The sequence below is a fragment of the Xenopus tropicalis genome, chromosome 3, assembly GCF_000004195.4.
Source record: "Xenopus tropicalis strain Nigerian chromosome 3, UCB_Xtro_10.0, whole genome shotgun sequence".
NCBI lineage: Eukaryota > Metazoa > Chordata > Amphibia > Anura > Pipidae > Xenopus > Xenopus tropicalis.
This window is the reverse complement of record NC_030679.2, coordinates 89,114,926-89,136,255: the sequence shown is the minus strand read 5'-3', so window position 1 is coordinate 89,136,255 and position 21,330 is coordinate 89,114,926. Positions and strand designations below refer to the sequence as shown.

Sequence of the window (21,330 nt, the reverse complement as noted above, 5' to 3'; positions counted from 1 at the left end):
CCAGGAATGGATGCCCTTTACTGGAACGGATCCCCTCCAGCCAACTATGGTTCAGGGTAAGGTACTGCCTGAATCCTGCGTCTTAACTGTGGTCCCTACAGCAAGGCATACAAAGCCTGGGTTAGACTAAACCCTTACAGTCTCCTTTGATGGGGCTAGTGCTGCCCTTACTAAATAAGCTGACTATGCTCACCACTCCTAGAGGGTGCTATTATATATAACTGACTGTGCTGGCTTGTTCTCATTCACGGGGCCCTGTCCCCGACTTACAAATGGCTGGTTCTCTTTACTGGGGCCTAACTGCCTCAGGCTCAGTGACGTGAAGCCTTTAGACAACAGCAGCCAAAGAGGAAGCCACTTCCTTGTGCAAGACACTATATAGTCTGCCAAGGGGAGTGGTCAACCTGGCTAAACCTATAGGGGGTAGCCTAATAACTGTAATCTGAGTGTAGAGGGCTCTGCCCTATAACAGCACAGATAAGGAAAAGATAGGGGATAACACCATAGGGAGCTTAACCCTATGGGTCCCTACATTTATATTTAGTAGCTGTGACAAGGACCTGCTACTAGCAGCTCTGTGTCTTCCCCCAAAAGGCTTAGGAAGAGATACCCATTTGATAAAGCTGACTCCAAGATGTGGGCCCAAAAGTAGATGCTTAATCACCAGAGCGGCGAGAAGTACTACTCTACCCATAGACAAGGGCATTTCACTTTGTGACGCTGTCACATTCTTGACTAAAGCAAACAAAGTGTGGATCCAAGAGATTGCATACAGTCTGAAATCTATGGTTATAAGAAACACAATCCTGGACATGATTCAAGACCTTAAAGCTGGCCACACACGTCGGTGACACGAAACATCGTCAGATCCGCCACACACCGTTCAGGGCTGAAACAGCAGGTAAGGAGGTAGAAACAATAGGATTTCTACCTCCTTCTGCCGATTCAGCCCTGACGGCAGATTTTGGTCAGGCGCCTTCTATGGTGCCTGATCAAAATTTTCTAACCTGGCCGATCGGCGAGTCAATCGATTTCAGCAGCTTCCTGCGATATCGGTCGACTTGCCGACATGCCATACACACACCGAATATCGTACGAAACGAGGTTTCGTACGATATTATCGGTGCGTGTATGGCCAGCTTTAATCGCCCAATGACTTTTTGCTTAAGCTTTAGATGAAATCAAACTGGAACTCAGTTGCTGCAGAGTTCTATGGTTTAAAAACCGGAATGCTGATCACCAATCAAAACATCATCTGTGTTATTTAACTTTTTAAATAGAGCTTACTCTTTGCAGAAAAACTGGACCAAATCATTTCGAAACGCCAAAAAGCGTTTTACGATTGCAACAAAAGGAAAATGGCGCCACTAAATTTTAAACCATTAGGTGGAAGTGCAATGAGGCTGTGGCCACAACATTCAAAAACACAAAATCAAGCGATCCTCTGCACTTACCCATCACCAACATATATACACGTAGAACATTAAAACGCTATGTGCGCTAAGCTACACAGAAATGCCCTCCCCTTTAAAGAAAAAAGGGATTGCTTATCTATATATTGCACAAGAGGCTCTGAAGGCCAAAGGTACTGTCGGCAACCAGCAAAAAAAGAATTTTCTCAGTTCCCTGGCAGAGTCGGAACTCTGAGCTGAGGTGGCAGAGGGCTTGGCGGGAGACAAACAGGAAAGAAAACTCTTTTTTTGTCGACCAACAGAAGTAGGAGGTGCGAGCACAGGATTGTGATGAGAGCCCCCGCGATTTACTGGCATATTTCTACTGTATAACGTTGCGTTACGCCGGCTCGTCATCCCCACAGGGCGGTTACGTGATACGTCACTGCGCCTACGTGGCGTTGGGAGTTTCTGTGAGACCGGAGGCAGAGAGCCTGCAGTTAACAGTTTCGCAGGAGGCGTAAGTAGCGGTCTGGGACTGCGGGATATGTTAAGTAACCGGGACTATTCAGGCACTATTAGGCTAATCTGCAGTGTTTGAACTTTGTTAGGCAAAGCAGGGCTATGGGGCACTCTGAAAGCTGTGTAGGGAAAGAACATTCAGGCGCCCTAGCATTCTCCCTCCCTCCAGAAGTCTGCTGCTCAGTAATGAGTGGGGGGCCCGGTAATCCCAGTAAGGGCAGCATAGCGGTGCCCCCGTAAGATGATGGCGACCCTAGGTACTAGGATACTGCTAGTAGTTAAACATTATTGATTTCATGTTGTTTTAGTCATACTGACAAAAAAAAAAGAATGCTTAATACAACATTCTGAGGGATTCATAGCACAAAGGTACTGCTTGTGGTACAGGTGTTCCTTCTCATGTCTGGAAATTCAACTTGAAAAGTGCTAGACACTCACATGCTCTTCTTTCTAGTAGTCTGATTTAAATGCTGGCACATCATTTGCATTCACTTGCAGAAATCAAATGTCACTAAAGTTGTTGCTCAGAGTTGCAGCATCTTGCCATCAGTGTTGCAGCACGCATGCTTCAGTTATTTCCTAATTAAGTGGATCTTTATTTCACTGTGTACATATAAAACCTCTGCCCTATATAGCTAAGCAGTTTAGCTGATTTTGGTCCTACAGCCTCAGCATGCATACTGGGGTTTCAACAAAAAAGCCCTCGGTCAATTCCATTGGCTGATATTAGGTTCATCTCTGACTTGGAATGTATATCCCCTTTATTTCTAGCTATAATAGCTTACGACCTGTTAGAGCTCTGCACTTTCAGCAGATGGTATACAAAAGAGAATCTCCAGCACTGAACAACACAGTAAGGACAGAGAGCAGAACATTTTTGTATACTTTCTTGTGAGCTAATAGATTGACAGTGAAAAGGGGTTTTACTAAAGACAAGGTCAGTGATTATAAAATATTTTGCAGGAAATTCAACCTCTTTTCAAAGTGAAAGTATCAGTATTGCTTCTAGGATAACATTTTCCCAAATACTGAGGCTGCTATCATTTTGCAGCTTCAATTGGGTTAAGTCATGGACACACGTCGGCTTCTTTTGTGCCTTTGCTTATGGGTAGCCTGCGTGGTAAGCAAACCTACAGAGAAGAAGGATCGTGTTCATCATGACCCTCAGCTTAGTGAAAAAGTTCACGATGATGCACAGAATTTTGATTATGACCATGATGCCTTTCTGGGTGCTGAGGAAGCCAAAACTTTTGATCAGCTAACACCCGAAGAGAGCAAGGAGAGACTGGGGTAAGATGCATGGATTTCTCTTTGGGTAGATTCTTTGGGTGTGGCATCTACCCATGCATGGCTTATTATATCCGCTATTCTTGTTTTCATAGTTTAACAGCACTTATCTTTTGTGATATAAGCCCAGCTATATGTTTGTGAAGTCTTTGAATACTAATCAGCCACTTTAAATGCACTGCTCGCCTTATGGGTTATGTCATGTTTTTATGCTTAAGCTTAACACTAGATGCAGTTGAGAAATAGGAGAGCCTTGCAGTTCAGAGCTTATTATCTCTTTAAACTAACGTCCCTCATTAGGTGGGTTAGGGGGAGGTAGTAAGGATAAAAACAAAACAATGATCTGTTAATGTTTGGAAAACTAAAGAGAATATTATGAAATTATATAGTGATTTGTTATCAAGCTATCCTATCTGTAGTTGTATATAAAACTATATCCATGACACACTTGAAATTTTGATTGCCAGATCACCACCGCTTCCCCCAAAGGGAATTTTGGTCATCAAAATGGCCATGGCTACTAACAGTTTGTTTTCGTAATGATCATATTCTTGGTTATTTTGACAAGAGTCAAAGTAGCAGACAAGAACATCTGCCATTCACTGCTTGCTGTATCACAGAGACACTCAGTGATTTTGTTGTAAAATGTTGGCATCCTGTTCCGGTCAACTCTAGTTATTGCTGCCTCCAACCTGAAGAAAGTAAAGAGTAGCTGGGAGATACTGAGTCTGTTTACACATCTAATTAAATAACCTTGTAGCTAACTCCTCAGTCCCTTGTCCTGGAAATATTTCCTAACCAACCCCCTTTCCCTTTGCCTCTAATGAATGCTTTTGCTGACCCTACAGAAGAATTGTTGGTAAGATAGATGCAGACAAGGATGGGTATGTAACAGTGAACGAGCTAAGGGACTGGATAATATTTGCCCAGAAACGATGGATATATGAAGACGTAGAGCGACAATGGAAAGGCCACGATCTCAATGGGGACAGCATGGTCTCCTGGGAAGAATATAAAAATGCCACCTATGGTTACATTCTCGGTAGGTGCCTTACCTCTGTGGCCCACCATCATTCCTTCCATTTTGTTTTTATAGAATGATTGTAAGTAAGATAGACTTGGATAATGATGGGTATGTGACGGAGGGGGAGCTGACTGCATGGATCAAGAAAGCCCAAAAGAAGTATGTGTACGACAACGTTGAGCGGCAGTGGCAGGAGTTTGACCTAAACCAGGATGGACTCGTATCGTGGGATGAGTACAGAAATGTCACCTATGGCACTTACCTGGGTAAGGGGCGGGTCCTTTTTTTCACAAATATTATGGGTATAGTGCCTGGGTTGACAAGGTATGGGAAATAACTGACTTGGCAGTTATGTTTAGTTTTGTCCTCTTGTCTATAATATTGCTCCAAATGATTTTCACTGTCAATATAAAAAGTATATGAATCAGTTTAAAGAAATTATTACAAGAAATTTTGTTATTACTATTTTGTCACCCTTTTTAATTGCAGAAAGTGTTTCTGCTCAAAAAATTTATTTTTGAGAAGGAAGGATAAAATTTTTTATTGCTTACCTTTTACCCCAGACTGGTGCTCCTGTTAGGTGAAAACTGCACCAGCCCAGGGTAGCTTTGAGGGAGCAATCCTCTTCAGTCTCTCTTCATTCTTTTGAATCCCGGGGCATGGGCAGTAGGTTGAAAATGCTGACTTCCTTGTTAAAGTTCTGCTTTAATGAAAGAAAATGTAATTCTAAACAACTATCCAATCAGTATACATTTACAAAAAATTTCACTGGCTTTTAAGTTTTGTATATGTGATTGTTATTGATTGCACCATCTCTTGCTATTCTGTGCCCTGGAGGTTCTGACCTTTGAAACAGCTACATTGTTTTATAAGTTTTACTTACGATTGAAGAGGTATTTACATATTTATTTGAAACTGCTAAGAAAACCTTGATTCATGTATATTGGAATTACATTTTCTTTTTTTAACATCCCCTTTAATATTTTTTTTCAATCACCTGTTGGAATACTTACAACCTCAAAACATGGCTGCAAAAAAGTTGTTACATGATACTTCCTAATCTGTCTTATATCTGTAGTTTATTAGCTAATGCATGGTCCCAAAAAGACACTGTCCCTAATAAATATCTAATGTGATCAAATGGTCAGATATTGGTCAAGAAGGATACAAATCTGGACACGTGAGCTGCCTTCCAGTGGATCAGCGCCTGGCCCTTATGTGATCACACAGATGAGCCTAAACCATTAATGGTTAACTTTACAGGCCCTCTTATGAAGCCCATGGTGACACTCCAATCCAGTGTCTCCATTAAACTGAAATGCTGTGTGACTGAACTATAATGCAGCATATACACAGTGCATAATTTGTTTGGACCAAAGTCAGTTGTCTGAGCAACTTGTAAATTAATTATCATACTATCAGCAAATAGTAGTTTACTGATGCCCAACTGAAGGTTTTTGTGTGGTGCTATGGGCCTCTGAATTGTTTATATTTTAAGTGCACAAAGACAATTATTCCAATTGTTTGTTTCAGATGATCCAGATCCAGACAATAGCTTTAATTACAAACAAATGATGGTAAGAGATGAGAGGCGATTTAAAATGGCTGACCAAGATGGTGATCTCATTGCAACAAAAGAAGAGTTCACAGCATTTCTTCACCCAGAGGAATTTGATTATATGAAGGACATTGTGGTTTTGGTATGTAACACCTATCCTGACCTTTTCTTATGATGTGGAAGGCCGGTTTTGGCCCTGAGGGCAGCCCCTGGGCTCTGGTTTCAATACTTCAAGCCTAGCTTTCAAGGGGAGCTCAAAGCAGATATTGTGGGTGGGCAAAGACTAAATGCCAGTTGATGGGATTTCTTATTTACTTGTACATAACACTTTAGTGGGGTTCTTGGTTTTATATCTTTGTAATGTTATTATGAGCTAAGATGAGCCTGAACAAAGCACCTTTGCGGTATAAAATTTTAACTCAGAGTCTGAGAACCTTTACAATAGAGGCAGCAATGGATTTCACAAGGAGGCCTCTAGGAATTTTGCTAGTGCTCCTGTAAATTGGCTGATTAAAAAATATCTCTTTGCTTGTAAAACAAGAGGCAAAATATAAAAATCTGATAGTTTCTCATTTTTAATACTTTTGCAGGAAACCATGGAAGACATTGATAAAAATGGCGATGGCCTCATAGACCTAGAAGAGTATATAGGTTGGTATTCAGTTTAACTGGTCCTTGTGTTCATTTACTACCTGCAGAGCGCAGAGACGTACATTTGCCCTGTAAATATAGGTCTATCATTGGCAGTGTTGTATTCATAAGGGGTGGGTGTAAGTCGGCATGTAAGTATCGCTTTACTTGCTTGTAGCCCAGATGACCAAGTTAGGGAGTTCCAGCAGGTGCTTGCTGCATGGGGGTTATGAGTTTACCATCTGTCTTACTGCAATCAGTAAGGACAGGGCAGTCTTGTAGTGATGGGTGGGTTGGGGCTGACAACGCAACATCAAAAGGGGTTCAAGGTTGAGCCCTTCTGCCTCCCTCCCGCCTGAGACCTGAACCCCACTTACAGGTCTGGCAGTGACTATTTATAGGTGTGTGCCTGCCCTGCCCCACCCCGCCCCTTCAGTGATGTCATAAATAGAGGGAAAGGCGGGGCGGGTGGAGAAGGGGCGTGTTAGGGTTGGCCACAGGTCGACAAATAGTAAACCCGCACAGCACTACAGTCTTGCACTCGCCAACACTTCATGATATCTGTAGTGTAAAAACAGCTAATATCATGAACTCTTTAGAAAAAAAAATGCTCATGAGCGCACTCTGCACAATTTTACATGAAGTTATATGGAAGGGTGTATGTGACCTTTTAAAGGAAGCAATATTTATTGGCCTGGTTTGATTTTGTAGCAGTTTGATAAAACACTACAGATGAACTGTAATACACATACAAATATTTTGTTGCTCTACATTCAAAAGATAATTTGATATTACATTTTTTTTTTGTCAACATAGATTTGTGTTAACTTGAGAGGCAAAATGTAGCCCAGTACATATCTTGCTATTTAAGCATTGGAACAATAAATGTATTTATTTATTTGGTCATAAATTCCACATGAATGAAATTGAATTCTATGTTCATTAATATTATTGTGTATAACATCATGGATTAGAATGTCAAAACAGGACAGTCTAAAATACCAATTGAAATGGACTGAATTTAAGCTATAATTTTTATTTTTTGCAAAGGTGATATGTACAACCATGATGGAGATGCTAACGAACCCGAGTGGGTGAAGACTGAGCGAGAACAGTTTGTGGAGTTCAGAGACAAGAACCATGATGGAAAAATGGACAAAGAAGAGACAAAAGACTGGATTCTTCCCTCTGATTATGACCATGCTGAAGCTGAATCCCGCCATCTTGTTTATGAGTCCGATCAAAACAAGGTATGCTACCAAGATTATAGCGCTTAAATACTGTATGGATAAGTTAAAGAGAAGTTAGTACATAATTTGTCTTGGTTATTCTTTGGGTATCCTGCATTAAGTTGAATTTCTCTTGTAGAATAATTAAACAAACATTTTGTTTTTTCCTGTGCTACTGGTGTTGAACATTGCTTTCAACAGTTGCCCTTTTAAACCACAGATCCACTTGGCATTTCTTTAAACAACACATAAACACAGAGGTTAAGAATTCTTTACTTTGCGCCATGTGTGCGGCTCTTGAATCCTTGCATATGCAAATTAGGGTTTGGCCGATTCCCAAAAATAACATCTTATCTGCTAATGCTCCTTCTCAGCAGGTGAATGGAGAATTGGTTTATGTGGAAGCTCCCGCTGATATGCTTATTCAGGCCAGTGGCCCAAAAAAATGGCTGCTGTTTTGCTGTTAGCCATCTGTGTGTAGTGAAAGCTCACAAGATTTGTAAATTCAGACTAATAACTATGAGACATTTGTCTTACCTCCCTGAGTAAATATTTGATTTTTTAAATATTTGAAGTTTGTATTTGGAGAATTAAACCTTTTCACTTCAAACAGAGAATAAAGACTGCATCTAACATCTATTTTCACTTCCTACAGGATAGCAAACTGACACGAGAAGAAATAGTTGATAAATATGACTTATTTGTGGGCAGTCAAGCTACAGACTTCGGGGAAGCACTGGTCAGACATGATGAATTTTGAGTGTACTCAAATCATCCCACCATCAAGAGACCTACTAGACCCTTCATACGCACACAGAGAATGGAGGGAAGAATTACTTAACTGAAAACAAAAGTTATTTATTGTAAACCAACATCCTGATCAAGAAGACAAGAGTTGGAGTGCGTTTCCAGATCTTTCGCTGATTGCTGCAATTCTTGCAGTGTGGTGCCATGCCAATGCAGTTTTTTGAGTCTTGACCAGCTGATTATTATTGCCCATTTGTGTTCTTACTATGTTAACACTTTTGGCTCTGAAATGTATTAAGTGTTTAGTCCTTGTATAAGCTGCTACAGAGAGCTTGTTCCCATTTCCTCATACATATATGACCATATGCAGAAAGTTGGCACCTATTGACTGATATTCTGAAAATCTGTCTTCCAGTAATTTTATGATATTGGTGCCATGTAAGTAGTTTTTCACATTTTAAGGAAGAAAACATTTTATAGTCTCTTGCAAATTTTAGTAGGAAAGGGTGTTTACTTATTTGCACCAAAGAATGGTAGGAGCAAATATTTCTGATTTTGTCCATGTTTATGCCCTTTATTTTTAGGGGGGGGGGTCACTATCATTAAGCTGCTTAACAACTCCCCCCCCCAAACCAGTAACACTAGGAAGTAGACATGCCCTAAAAGCATTTATACCAACTCAGAACAATTTCCAGAAAGCAGAATATTTGTGTATCTGTAAAGTATGTTCCCCTTTTGTCTCTTTAGTGCAAATGAGTGAATTCCCTTATGAGTAATGCATTGGCATTTTAGGCTATGGGGTTTGGGAATTTGAACTATAACAATGACTGCCAATTTGGCAAAGATAATGGTTTTTACTTGTCTTCAAATTAGAGTGAAAAAGAAGCTTTCAGAGAAGTCTTTTTGCTGCCTATTTCTACTTTTGTGTGTGTTAAGTAGTATATATACTGTCATATTCTTTAGATTGCCCTTTACAAATTAAGTTAGTATCCCATAAACTCAGTATTTTTTTTGATATGATGTATGTCTGCTCATTGTCAAAGAGTTACACTTTTAGTAGTTCTGGAAGTGATTTTTTTTTAACACAAAAATTTGAGTTCTTTTCAAATAACAGTTGTCTTCCTATATCTGATTCTGTTGATGGGAATATGTATTGCTTGGACAGTGAACTCATTTTTTTTTTTAATTCATTTTTATTTTCTGTTTATTGTATGTTCAAGATCTGTTTTCAACAGTTCTTTGGTAAAACAGTTAAAAATCCATTGCTCCTCACTTTTGTTTATATGCTTGATGTCAGTAAGTATTTATACATTACAGACAATTATTTCTAACATTTATCTGGAGCCATCCTTTATTATTCCTATGTAAGAATTACCAGTGCTTGTTTATTTATAAGTGCGGTCAAGTTTCATTTTATATAAGCACAGTATGGTGTATTTTCTGCACTTTACAAACCTTCATAATTTAATATCACACATATATAAAGCACCAACACATTTTTGAACAGCCAATAACTGATACAAGGGGTGGAGATGACCCTGCCCAACCATAACTTTATTAATTTAACTTAAAGGACAAAGAAAGCCAAAGCGTTGGCAGCCATTGTGATCCTACTCTCTTTATTTTGACTGCAACTCTTCATAGAATTTTTAAATCCTACTCAGCTACTGCTACTGGATCCTAATACATTGTTTGCCAGTCAAGTATAGCTGAAGCCTGTTGTTCTGGACCTCATGCATATGCCTGAGGTGGCTTTAATGTGTAATTTATGCTCATTGCACTTAACGCACAAACTCTACTGGCAAAGTTTATATTGCCCTATTTAAACTGGATATCCATTGGCAGATTATTTTGCTTAGTATTCGACATGCCTTATATTTGTCCATGTTTATGGGTATTAATTACCTTAATTCTAATACAATTTTATTCAGGTTTTTCAGATTTATGTTGGATATATTCATAAATCCACTTACCCAGTTATCATTTTGGTTTGTATATTCAGTCATTGCAATGCTGGAATACTCGGAAAACCACATGCTCCATTTGTTTATGTGACTGCTGAACTATTATTTGGGCTTGCTTTGTCAAATCTGGCTGATAACTTGAATCATGCCCCTGGCTAAATTCAAGGGGTAACAAGATCTTGAGCAATGGGTAGATACACTTCCTATAAGATTTAACGTTAGCCATAAAACATTTTTGTTTTACAACTGTTTTGTGGTTCTTGAAGGTATGTTGCCTTTTGTTGCACTTTAAAAAAACAATTTAATTTTCAAGATGTTGCTTAAAGTATATACCACACACTTTCAACTATGAAAGGGGAAAGGTTTAAGAAACATTTGTGTTTGTCCTTTTCGTCAAACCAATAATAGCATTCATATTACTCTTTTATAGATATTTTAATACTTTGGCCCAGATTTTCCTCTACCCAATCACCCTGGCTCCCATTGTTGCCAATGCAGAAAGGCAATATTTGACTGAAATCATTTTTGGTACACATTTTTAAAGTCAATCAGTTGAGAATTGCCAGTGATTGTATTTTCAATTTGCAATTGCCAGTTTAAAGCAGAAAGTTGAAAATAATGCTCTAAACTCAAACTCAACTTTCAAATTCAGCACAAAGAGCCATTTTAACAGCATAACTGTATTTATTACAATGTTTTTTCATGTTGAGGTAAAATTAAACATTCATTAACCCCACTTGCCAATTGACCATGTGTTCTTATGTCACTTGTAGCTTTGCAAAATCTTCATTTACCATAACTGAATTCTGTTAATATGTATGTTCTGTTCAGACCGTAGCTAAAAAAACAAGTGAAATTGTCTGCATTTGAGCTGTAAAATGGATCGAAGTGAAGACCTAAAATGCATAACAATGAAACAATTTTTTAAAATTAATTTGTATTTCAATTTGCTCAAATTTTGTCTTTTTGGCACAAAATCTGAGCCACTCAGTCTCCTAGGAAAATTAGGCCACAATAAAAGGTATTGTGGATTAATATGCTTTGGGTTTTATTGTTTTTGCCATATAGTTTTGCTGTCTAGGACATTTATGCAAACTTTTGGGTGGGGTGACATTTCATTTGACCTTTCTAAACAGCCAAATTGTTTGTGTAAACATAATATGTACAGCGCCACAGAGCTGCAGAATGAACTGAGCAGAGAATTGGTGGAATGTTACTAAGTTACTTTCCTGGAAATAAAATCACACTAAGTTTTGCCATTCGACAAAACCAACTAAGAAAAATGCAGGTGTAAATAAGTTCTTCAGAATCTACATGTGTGCTACTTCGCAATTATTGATTTTCTTCTCATATGGGTAAATTACAACAAAAACTGTTAAAGGCACGCATAAAAGAAAACTGTTTTTTTTTTTCTTTCAGCACATTAACCATTTTTGCATGACATAAATATTTCTACCACCAGATTTGGTTACTGGAATCACAGGTTAGATATTAATTTTTTACCCGTTGGCTTGTACTGTCAAATTACTAAATGAGTAACTTCTAACCAAACCCAGCTTGCCTGTATTGTGTGATATTCCTGTGTGCACAAGATAATCATGGAAGAATTAAATTACTGACAAGGCAGTGCTAGTTTTACCTCATTGCACCGATAAACTATCTGCATTTAGAATGCACTGACTGTAAGTAGCTAGAAAGTAATGTCTGTAGAGGATGTTTATAAAATAATCAATCTTTATCCATAACACACAGCAGGGTGGTCAAGCAATGATGATGCAGCATAGCTTAAGTTCAGGCAGGGCTGACTTGGCTGGAAGACACTGTTGATACTTCAGTCTTTTGGCTTGTGGAAGACACTGAAGAGTCATCGGTCATAGGTCTTCCACAGACTGTTTCCATAATGCACCCTCTGAACTGTTGAAGTAAAGGAAACATTTGTAGAGATCAATTAGCATTGTGTATTAAGCTTATCCAATACATATCCATCCCATAGAGCTAATTGCTAGGGTTGTCAATACTTTCCAGTTTGTAAACATCTAGTGGCTGAACTAATGCTACATTTAAAATTGCATCTGGAAGACAATGCCAATCACAATGAACCTAGGGGACACATGTTGGAGTTTGCTGGCCTGCCCACCTTTCTTTGTCATGGCTTGCAATGTTTGCAAAGCTTGTAAAGTTTCATTATGAATTGCTTTTGTACTAACTGCATCTAGTTTAATAGATTGCTTATGTATGTTGAAAGTATGTACATAAGTAAATTATAATCATTTTGTCCACCTTTCCATGGACTTAAGAAAAAATACTCTACAATTTCTGCCCATATTCCATCCCCTGTTCTGAATGAGACTTGGATACTATAGATGTTGCTTATTAAGGATATGGGCCAGAATGTGACAGTACTTCTGTTTTCTCACATGGCTAAGAAATTGGCTAGTATGATATTATCCTGTGTTCCTAAGTTACTGCTCTGCTCATGTAAATGTTCTTGCTTCATTATTGCATTTCCATTGTCAACTTGTTTCACCCTTATAAAAGCAGATCAAACAATACCCCCAAAGCATATTCTCTACACCACAAATCAGTCTGTTACATAATTACAGCTTTGTTGTTGGTTTTACCTGTTTGTTCATGAAGGAATATATAATGGGGTTATAGACACAGGCGCTCTTGGAGAAGAAGGCAGGGATGGTGACAAGGCGAAGATCTAACCCGTGGTCCCGATTTGTCACCATATACATGGCCATTGCTGCATAAGGGACATAACACAGACAGAAGGACCCTACCATGACGACCACCATACGGGATACCTCGCGCTCTGCCTTCTGTGTGCTAGCAGATTCCTGCTGCTGTGCTGCTACCTATGATTGTAGGAAAGTAATAAATGATTGTAATAATCTTCATTAAAAAATAAATTAATTTGCTATTAAACAAGGGACATCTTGAGTCATAGAAGTAGTGATTCTTTAGCAGATGATTATACATACCAATCCCAATAATTTCATTTTTTTTATACTTGAACACCAATGAAATAAAATTGGGCTCGTCCGGGATTTGAACCCGGGACCTCTCGCACCCTAAGCGAGAATCATACCCCTAGACCAACGAGCCACTTTTTTTAAAACGAAGGAAAGAAATTCAAAACTAATCAGTCTTTCTGATACTCTTCCCTTAGGTCCACCATGTAAATGCTTACCTATACACTTAGAAATGTACAAGTAAAAACTGCCTGAAGGTAGGAAAAAAAAAAAACACAAAACAAACCCTGTATTGAATTGACTTGCAAAGGGGACAGCTACTCAAACCCTTGCCCTCCCCACCGCAAGGAGCTCTTAATTCACAACATACTGTAAGCTACAATAGAAGTACACAGAATGCAACACACCTTCCAGCTCTGTGAATAAAAAAAAAAAGTGGTAGGCATGATAGATCAGATCTGGACTGGGATTTAAACTAGGCCCTAGCATTTCAAGTACACAGAGACCCAAACAGCCCCCTCACAATCCCACTAAATAGTGACTGTCTATGGCATCTTACAGCAGCCCCTCTGGCATTTGCCAGAATCCACAGATTGCCAGTCTAGGCCTTACAACTCCTCACTTGGTACCCAGGTATTCATATGCAAAATGATTTAAATATATGTAACTTTTATTTCATATATTAAAAAATAGAACCAGGGTGATAGGAAATGCTCATATATCATAAAATCATTTTAAAACACATTGGCAATTGATTGCCAAAATAAGTAAATAGAGCACAAAGATAATCAGCAAAATTAAATACAGAGTCAAACTAGCTATGAGCAAAGGTAACATGAGCAGCTAAGAAAGAGTGTGTCCTTTACCTTCCTATTGGTGAGGTTATGTGCAATTCAGTGTGGTCAGCTAACCCTAAAATACTTTCCTGCACTTGGAAATCCATTTCCCCACCAACCCTGGCTAAACAGTGACTGTGGTCTTTCTTTAAGGATTCAGACAAGTCCTGTACTGCAACTGAAATCTAATGCCTAATGTGTTTTGTTTTTTTTCCGCTGAACTGGTTTTGAGCAGTTTTATTTGGTAGCATGACCCTCAATATACTGTATCAGCTGAACAAAGCAGTAATAAGCATAGGTAATGCAGTAAGCTTTTAAATGTAATGCTATTCAACAATAAGTCCCAAGATCATGGATACAAAGATGCTACGATGCTCAGGGAGAACCACTGTGGTCAACAACTCTAACTTACCAGATGGGCAGTATGAAGAATAACTTAATTATTTTATAAACAGTACAGAATATTTGATTGATTATATTTAGGAAGTTTCTTATTTCAGTGAGATGAAGCTTATATTAAATTTTCATTTTCACAACAGATCCCCTTTAAGTGAATAGGAAATCGGCTGCCTAAAGGTGGCCATACACATTAAGATCTTCTTGTTTGATAAGGTCACCAAACAAGTGGAATTTTCTCTTGATATTGCCTAAGGTGGGCAATATCGGCCTAATTTGATCGTTTGGCCCTAGGACCAAACCTGCCTGATCGAAACCTGACCAATTTATGGCCAGATATCAATTGGGGAGGCCTGTGGAGGGTCCCCATACACAGGCAGATAAGCTGCTGAATTGGTCTGAAGGACTAGAATCAGCAGCTTAAATGTGTCCATGTATAGCCACCTACAATGGCATGAGGAGTTCCATACCTGACACTGTCAGCATCTACCATAGGCTGCACATTTCCAATTTAGGTGGAAGCAAAAAGTAATGCCTTAAAGTATACTTATTTCATCTTTCCTCAGTCAAAGGCATGTGTGACAACATTGTGGTGGTCAAGAATTCTGCAGACTGGCTGGTTGTTAGACCAGGTGTGCTTATTGTGCAGAAAGTATCAGTAAGGCTGATGTCAGACGTGGCGTATTCTCGGCAAGCCAAAAAATGCTTGCCGAGAATACGCACTCTGCCTCCTACATGTGCCTGCACCCGAATGAATGAGATACGCTGGGGAGCAGGCACATGTAGCTGAAATACGCATAAAAACGCAAGACTTTGCATTCTCTCACGTTTTTATGCATATTTCGGCTACATGTGCCTGCACCCCAGCGTATCTCATTAATTGGGGAGCAGATACAGGTAGGACGCATTTACAGTAGCGTGGAGGCATATTCTTGGCAAACATTTTTCGCTTGCAGAGAATACGCCACATCTTAAATACATCCATTTTGCAGTTCTCACCTATTAAAATGTATTCATCTCAGACTATCTACAGAAAACAATACATGTTTGCTCACACCAATTTTCATAGCAATTACATTACATTACAATTAAGATATGGCCTACCCTACCTACATTACGGGCAGACCTTAATGCTAAATTAAAAAGAGCAAGGTCATTGTCCCGACAATAGTGAATTTTGTGAAATGGTAGCAAACACCACAGAATGGCAAAAAGCAAAATAAGCAGCTGTGTTTAGGTAGCTGCAACAGCCCCTGGGGGCACCAATAGTGGGTCAGTAAGAGCTGCAGTAAGAGCTGCAGTTACAGAAAGGATAATGGTTTAACTCCAGCTCTGAAACCACAAGACTAATTAGTTGTGCTGCAATATAAAAGGCAATACTAACTGGGCATCCCGTACGACTGCAGCCTGTCCCACCAATCTAAAGAGAGCGCTGATCACAGAAGGCGCCCGGTAGCTGTGCCGTTAGTTGCGAGTAATTACGTTTTCCGTTACTAACGGCTGAGAGACTTACCGCCCGAAGAGCTCCGAGAAGTCTGCCGTAGGAGAAGCATATCATTGTCAGTGGCATAACGAAACAGAATATGAATATAAACCAGGTGTAATATTCGCTTCGGTACTTTGTGCCAACTGTGTACCAGTCGGGACCGCAGGAGCACTGCAAGCCTTCCGGCATGTACCTGAGGGGAAGAGCACAGGCTGTGAGATGAGCAGACGGCGGTAACAAGGCAAACCTAGCAATTTGTATCGCGCTTTCGCTTGTGTGCTTGGCCCTAATTATAGCGTAAGGCCCTGTGGGCAATGCCGGTATGGATAAAACTGAACTTTGCTAAAAGCCGAACTTTTCTGACAAACGTATGTTCTTATGAACGTACTGTTTTAAAAGCAGTATCTTACCACACATATCCCTGCCATACTCCGTACTATAGTACTCGTCGGGCATTGAGTTCAGGGAAGTCCTGCATGTAATAGTAGCGTATAGGTGCGAAGTATAGGAAAAATGCGCTTGATAAGGCACTGCTGAGATTCGAACTCAGGATCTCCTGTTTACTAGACAGGCGCTTTAACCAACTAAGCCACAGCGCCTCTTCACTGTATGATTTATGACACATCGCGTGTCTGAGGTAATATCGAGATTATAATTCTATTTCTGGCTGTAATTTAAATTGGAGAGTTAATGTAGCATATTACAACAAAATCCTGCCTGTAAATATCATTTATTTATACAACTATTGGGAGAGCTAATTCATTTTCGGTGGCCCTGTGTAAATGTGTATGCTATTCTGATGCACAAGCAGTACAATTTGAATCTGTTCTGCAGAGCTGGAAGAAGAAATGACATGCTGTATTGTGGATATCTGTCTAATGTATGAATGATAGAACTTATAAATAGCAATTAAATACTCTAAAAGTTCCCTGAAAAATATTCTTCTGATAGCTCAAAGCAGTCCCCCAAGCTTACAGGTGTTGAGTCCTGCTCTGCTGAGTTGTAGAGACCGCCTCAGAAATTCCCTACATACTTTATCTCCATAATTCAAATTATTGCATTAGGTATGCACACATCAGTAGATGTCCCCTGTTAAAATTGCATCTATTAGAATGGGGACACTCCACTAGTGCAAACTGAGTTCCTGATTTATGTTTAAATTAGATACAGAAGACAGTAGGTGCCTTCACTTTTTAAAAAAGGCAGTGCTTTTGTATCAAACCTGTTCATAAAATTTTGGTTAGTTATTTCTTCCAATACCCCGCACACATAATCCTAATATTTAATTTAATGTCTTGTTCAATATAATTTCTAATACTCTTTAAATGGTTTTACAGTATGCATTGTTGGGCCTTTACACTAGGGTGGCAGATTTATACATTTTCATTAATTTTTGCAGTTGCAGTTTTTGATAAGATTCACAAGGAACACATTCACACACATTTACCATGATCATACACACACACGCACACACACACACTATGGTCAGATTTATCAGCAGTCATTAGTGTTTCGGAAAACCTGATTACCTAGAGGAAACTCACACAAGCAAAGAGGGAACAAGGAAGAGTTGTACTAAATGGGAAGCAATAATTATATATTCATTAGAACAAAGGCAACAATCTCTGAGGGCACACATTTGATGATTCAAAACCTGTCCCAAAACACCTTGTACCAAAATATCTGCATTGAACGGAGATGTCAACTGCAATAGCTTAGGAAATAATTTTAACTGTGTAACTGGGAAATGTACCTGCTCCAACCAAAGAATGGCGGTACAGACACACCAATACCAATGATCCAAGTGCAGATGACAACAGCCATTGCATGTGAAGAGCTGAAGGTGAAGTTCCCCATTGGCTTGCAGATAACAATATATCTTTCAAAAGCGAGGAATGCTAGGGACCAGCCAGTAACCAAACCTGGGGAAAGGAAAGAGAGAGATCAATCTTCTAAAGATTACAAGTCATAAAGGTCATTGGCATAGATATAGAATATAACAACATGCAAAATAAAACCTGCTAATGACTGATTTCCACAACACTAATACTTGGCTAAATTAAAATGCTAACAAATATAGTGTGAAAAATACATTGGTTGCCATAGGAGAGCAGTTACATACTTTAAGTTGTAAGGCAATATAACGGTTTTTCTTTTTCCTCACCTGAAACTGTGCCGATAAATGCATCAATGTTGCAGGCTACCTTCCCCAAGAAAAAGTAACCTTTGGAACTAGAGATGAAGACAGGAAAAATTGAGAAAATGCACATGAGGAATCCACCTACTGCAATGTTCACCAGGATGTAGTTGAGAGGCTGGCGAAGCTTCTTGTATTTCATTGTAACCACCAGTACAATGAGGTTTAGGGGTGCTCCAAAGAGAAACACCGCACCCATAAAGAGTGCTTGCAGGGTGAATGCCCATTTAGGGGCAATGTGGTATTGTGGCCCATCCCAGGGGCTCACACTAGACACATTTTTAAAGAGGTAGAAATCTTCCTCTTCCAACATTCTCATTCTAGCAACTTCTGAATGTTCCAAATGTGAGTGCTGACTTTCTTTGCAACGCCATTATATAGTTCTGGGGCTTGTGGAAATCCCTTTAAATGCCATCGGAATTAACCACTAATCCTACTCACCAAACTGGATTAATGTATCATTCCATCTCACTCATTTTGTTCTTGTACTAGAGAGGAAGAGAAAACCATACAACACCTAAAATGACTTTTGTGATAAAAGAAGAAAAGGCAAGTGAGGGCTACTTGCCAAATACATAGACCATAACTGCCATTAATTCAGTTGAAATGCAAATAATTTCATATGTGGGAGTATTTAGTCCTGTGTTTGTAGAAAAGCCATGGAATATGTAGTACAACACAAACAACTGACCCAAAACAGGAATGAAATATATATCTGCAAATTGTCTTTTCATATACAACCATACAAATAATAATAGAAATCTCATTTAAATAACCATTTCAAAAACATTTTGGCATAAAGGGATGAACCATGGCTTCCAACTCATTTCTCAATTTGTAATAAGTTTTTAACAAGAAACAAACTGTTATGTACTTAAACAGCTATGCTTGGCCATTGGCGCGTGCTATTAAGTCAATGCTAAACAAAACAAAATGTGGTCTTTAAATAAAGAAACTGAGCCATATAATTACTCTATAATACACATTTTCTTTTGTAGTGGTTTTGATATCCCTCTAGAGTCCCGTTACCTGAATTAGCAGATCTGACCTTTACAAATCTGCTTTGTTGAACTGCTCTGCTTTGCTAATTAATCAGTTTACTAGAGAGCCTTAGAATGGACACATTTATTTCCATAAGATTGTAATGCTACTGTAGCAAGCTTGTCAACTAAAGAGATGAACACTCAGACCGGAAATTTAATTAACATGAACTACATATGGACAGTATATGCTGATAAATCTTTTCTGTTCCAGCGGCATTTGAGAGTGCTTCAATACTAGGTGAAGGAGTATAATGTGATGCTGATATAGCAGGACACAACAAGGGGACCTGGTTTGTTACAATAATGGAGCATCTGTAGGAACATATTATTTAGCTGGTTTATTCAGCAGATGTTATTTATATACTGTATGTCACAGAATTAAAGGTTTTAGTGCTATATGACCTACTCTCAGAACTAGATTGTGTCTTTTTTGTACTGTTTTCTCAATTTTAGTTCTAATTTCCAGCAAACATGTAAGTTGTATGTGAATCATGCACATCCAGACGAATATTCTAGATCCTAGACGAAATCATGTTTGCTTGAAACCTTTACTGTAACATGAACAGTGACATGAATTATTTAGTGTTTTTGCTAAATGTTAAAAGCCTAAATTTTGTGTTTGCATACATTAAACTGTTTGCACACAAGTACACAATTGCATGATATTTACATAAACAGATGTGTTCATTACTGGCTGGGGTGTCCTAATTTTCAAAGATTGTAATTTCAATAAAAAGTGGCTTACGTCATTCCACCAAATTGTCTTTAATATAGACATACACTAAATTAATCAATGGGACTGGAACTCACATTGTTTATTGAAGGCACTGCCCAGACACATAATTCAGAAGCAACTGGCAACATGGGAGCATTTTATTCTAAGAAGAAGAGTTGTATTATAGTAGAAAAGGTTTTTTTTAAAAAGGTAGGGGCAATGTATATGCTATTGCAGGACAGTGTATTTTTTTATACATTTTAGGAACATTTCACTGTTTTGAAAATTGTTTTTTTTAAGTGAAATGTACCAATTTGCTGATCATTAGTGTCAAGGAAACTGAGTCTTAGCAGAGAATTCTATAAAATTCATTAACTGTGCATGCTTACTTTTCTGTCCTTAAAATAGATCTATCTTAGAAAAAGCCTTTTATATTTTTATGTTTAATTGTATATAGATTTATAGACAACATTTGTGTTTAACTTGATAGAGTACTGCAAAATTGTCCAGTTCTGGCTCGTTGGTCTAGGGGTATGATTCTCGCTTTGGGTGCGAGAGGTCCCGGGTTCAAATCCCGGACGAGCCCGGTTTTGAGTCAATATTTAAGCATTCCCACTACTGCCCATCCCTTTATTTATGTAGTACATGATTCCACTAAAAACTTGCATGATGTTCCCTTTTATATATAGTACAACTGTCTTGTATTACAGATATGTAACACATCCGTCAGAGTCCAAATTGTACATCTACACACTCACTGCATATTCGATTACACAGTGCCTGGTTCCTGTGAAACATATAGCAGCTGAGGCTAAAAAGCAAAATGTTCAGCTTTTTCTGAAGTAATTCATACTGGCTTTTGTTGACCGAGAAGAAGTGTACATTTTCTCTACTTGCTGCAGGAAAGGAAAAGATCTTTTAATGGAAATAGTCCAAAACAGTCAACATTTTCAGCCCAGATATGTCAATCATCTGACCGTGCTTCAGCAATGCTAATAATATCATATTACTCATCCAATGCTGTTATATTAAGCTCTCCCATATTACAAGTCAAGCCTTTATCATAAGTAAAAAATATGTTTAAGATTCTTAACTGGTTCTATAAAATAGATGCAAATCACACAGCCATAGGCTTTGTGTTCTGTTCCTCAGTTTTACGTGGGCTAAACAAATTATTCTCCCTGTCTGCATTTCTACACTGTACTGTGATACATAGTTTCCCAATATACCCCAGCATTGCTCTCTTTGTTGCACCCTATTCCTGCAAAAGAGCTTGTAGAAAAGCCTGACAACTTCTCTGAAAAGACGTAAATCCCTCATCCTACAC

The 21,330-nt window shown here is 38.7% G+C and overlaps 2 protein-coding genes and 3 non-coding genes across 6 annotated transcripts; 2 read left to right on the top strand and 3 right to left on the bottom strand.

The window, feature by feature from the left end:
* Nucleotides 1–1,802: 1,802 nt before the first annotated feature.
* Nucleotides 1,803–9,719, top strand: calu (calumenin). 2 transcript variants are annotated; one of them, XM_012958790.3, is made up of 7 exons: nt 1,803–1,911; nt 2,965–3,203; nt 4,297–4,490; nt 5,758–5,924; nt 6,373–6,433; nt 7,463–7,662; nt 8,297–9,719. In XM_012958790.3, exons 2-7 carry the CDS (start codon nt 2,983–2,985, stop codon nt 8,399–8,401), a joined length of 948 nt encoding a protein of 315 aa, XP_012814244.1. In that variant the 5' UTR covers nt 1,803–1,911; nt 2,965–2,982; the 3' UTR covers nt 8,402–9,719.
* A 1,297-nt stretch (nt 9,720–11,016) lies between these two features.
* On the bottom strand, nt 11,017–18,571 carry opn1sw (opsin 1 (cone pigments), short-wave-sensitive). Its single transcript, NM_001126076.1, is given in 5 exon segments — nt 11,017–12,266; nt 12,974–13,213; nt 16,076–16,241; nt 17,802–17,970; nt 18,213–18,571. Coding segments are annotated over 5 exon segments (1,050 nt in total). The 5' UTR covers nt 18,565–18,571; the 3' UTR covers nt 11,017–12,143.
* Nucleotides 13,392–13,463, bottom strand: trnap-agg. The gene has a single exon. It is a non-coding gene; the product is annotated as a tRNA-Pro (tRNA).
* Nucleotides 16,574–16,647, bottom strand: trnat-agu. The gene has a single exon. It is a non-coding gene; the product is annotated as a tRNA-Thr (tRNA).
* Nucleotides 18,572–20,517: 1,946 nt separating the features above from the next.
* Nucleotides 20,518–20,589, top strand: trnap-ugg. The gene has a single exon. It is a non-coding gene; the product is annotated as a tRNA-Pro (tRNA).
* Nucleotides 20,590–21,330: the final 741 nt, after the last annotated feature.

What these genes read in the sequence shown, in the direction of transcription:
- calu (XM_012958790.3), top strand. Translation starts at nt 2,983, where the DNA reads ATGGACACACGTCGGCTTCTTTTGTGCCTTTGCTTATGGGTAGCCTGC. An exon ending in GAGAGCAAGGAGAGACTGGG is followed by an intron (nt 3,204 to 4,296) that starts GTAAGATGCATG and finishes TTGTTTTTATAG; the next exon opens with AATGATTGTAAGTAAGATAG. An exon ending in TGAAGGACATTGTGGTTTTG is followed by an intron (nt 5,925 to 6,372) that starts GTATGTAACACC and finishes ATACTTTTGCAG; the next exon opens with GAAACCATGGAAGACATTGA.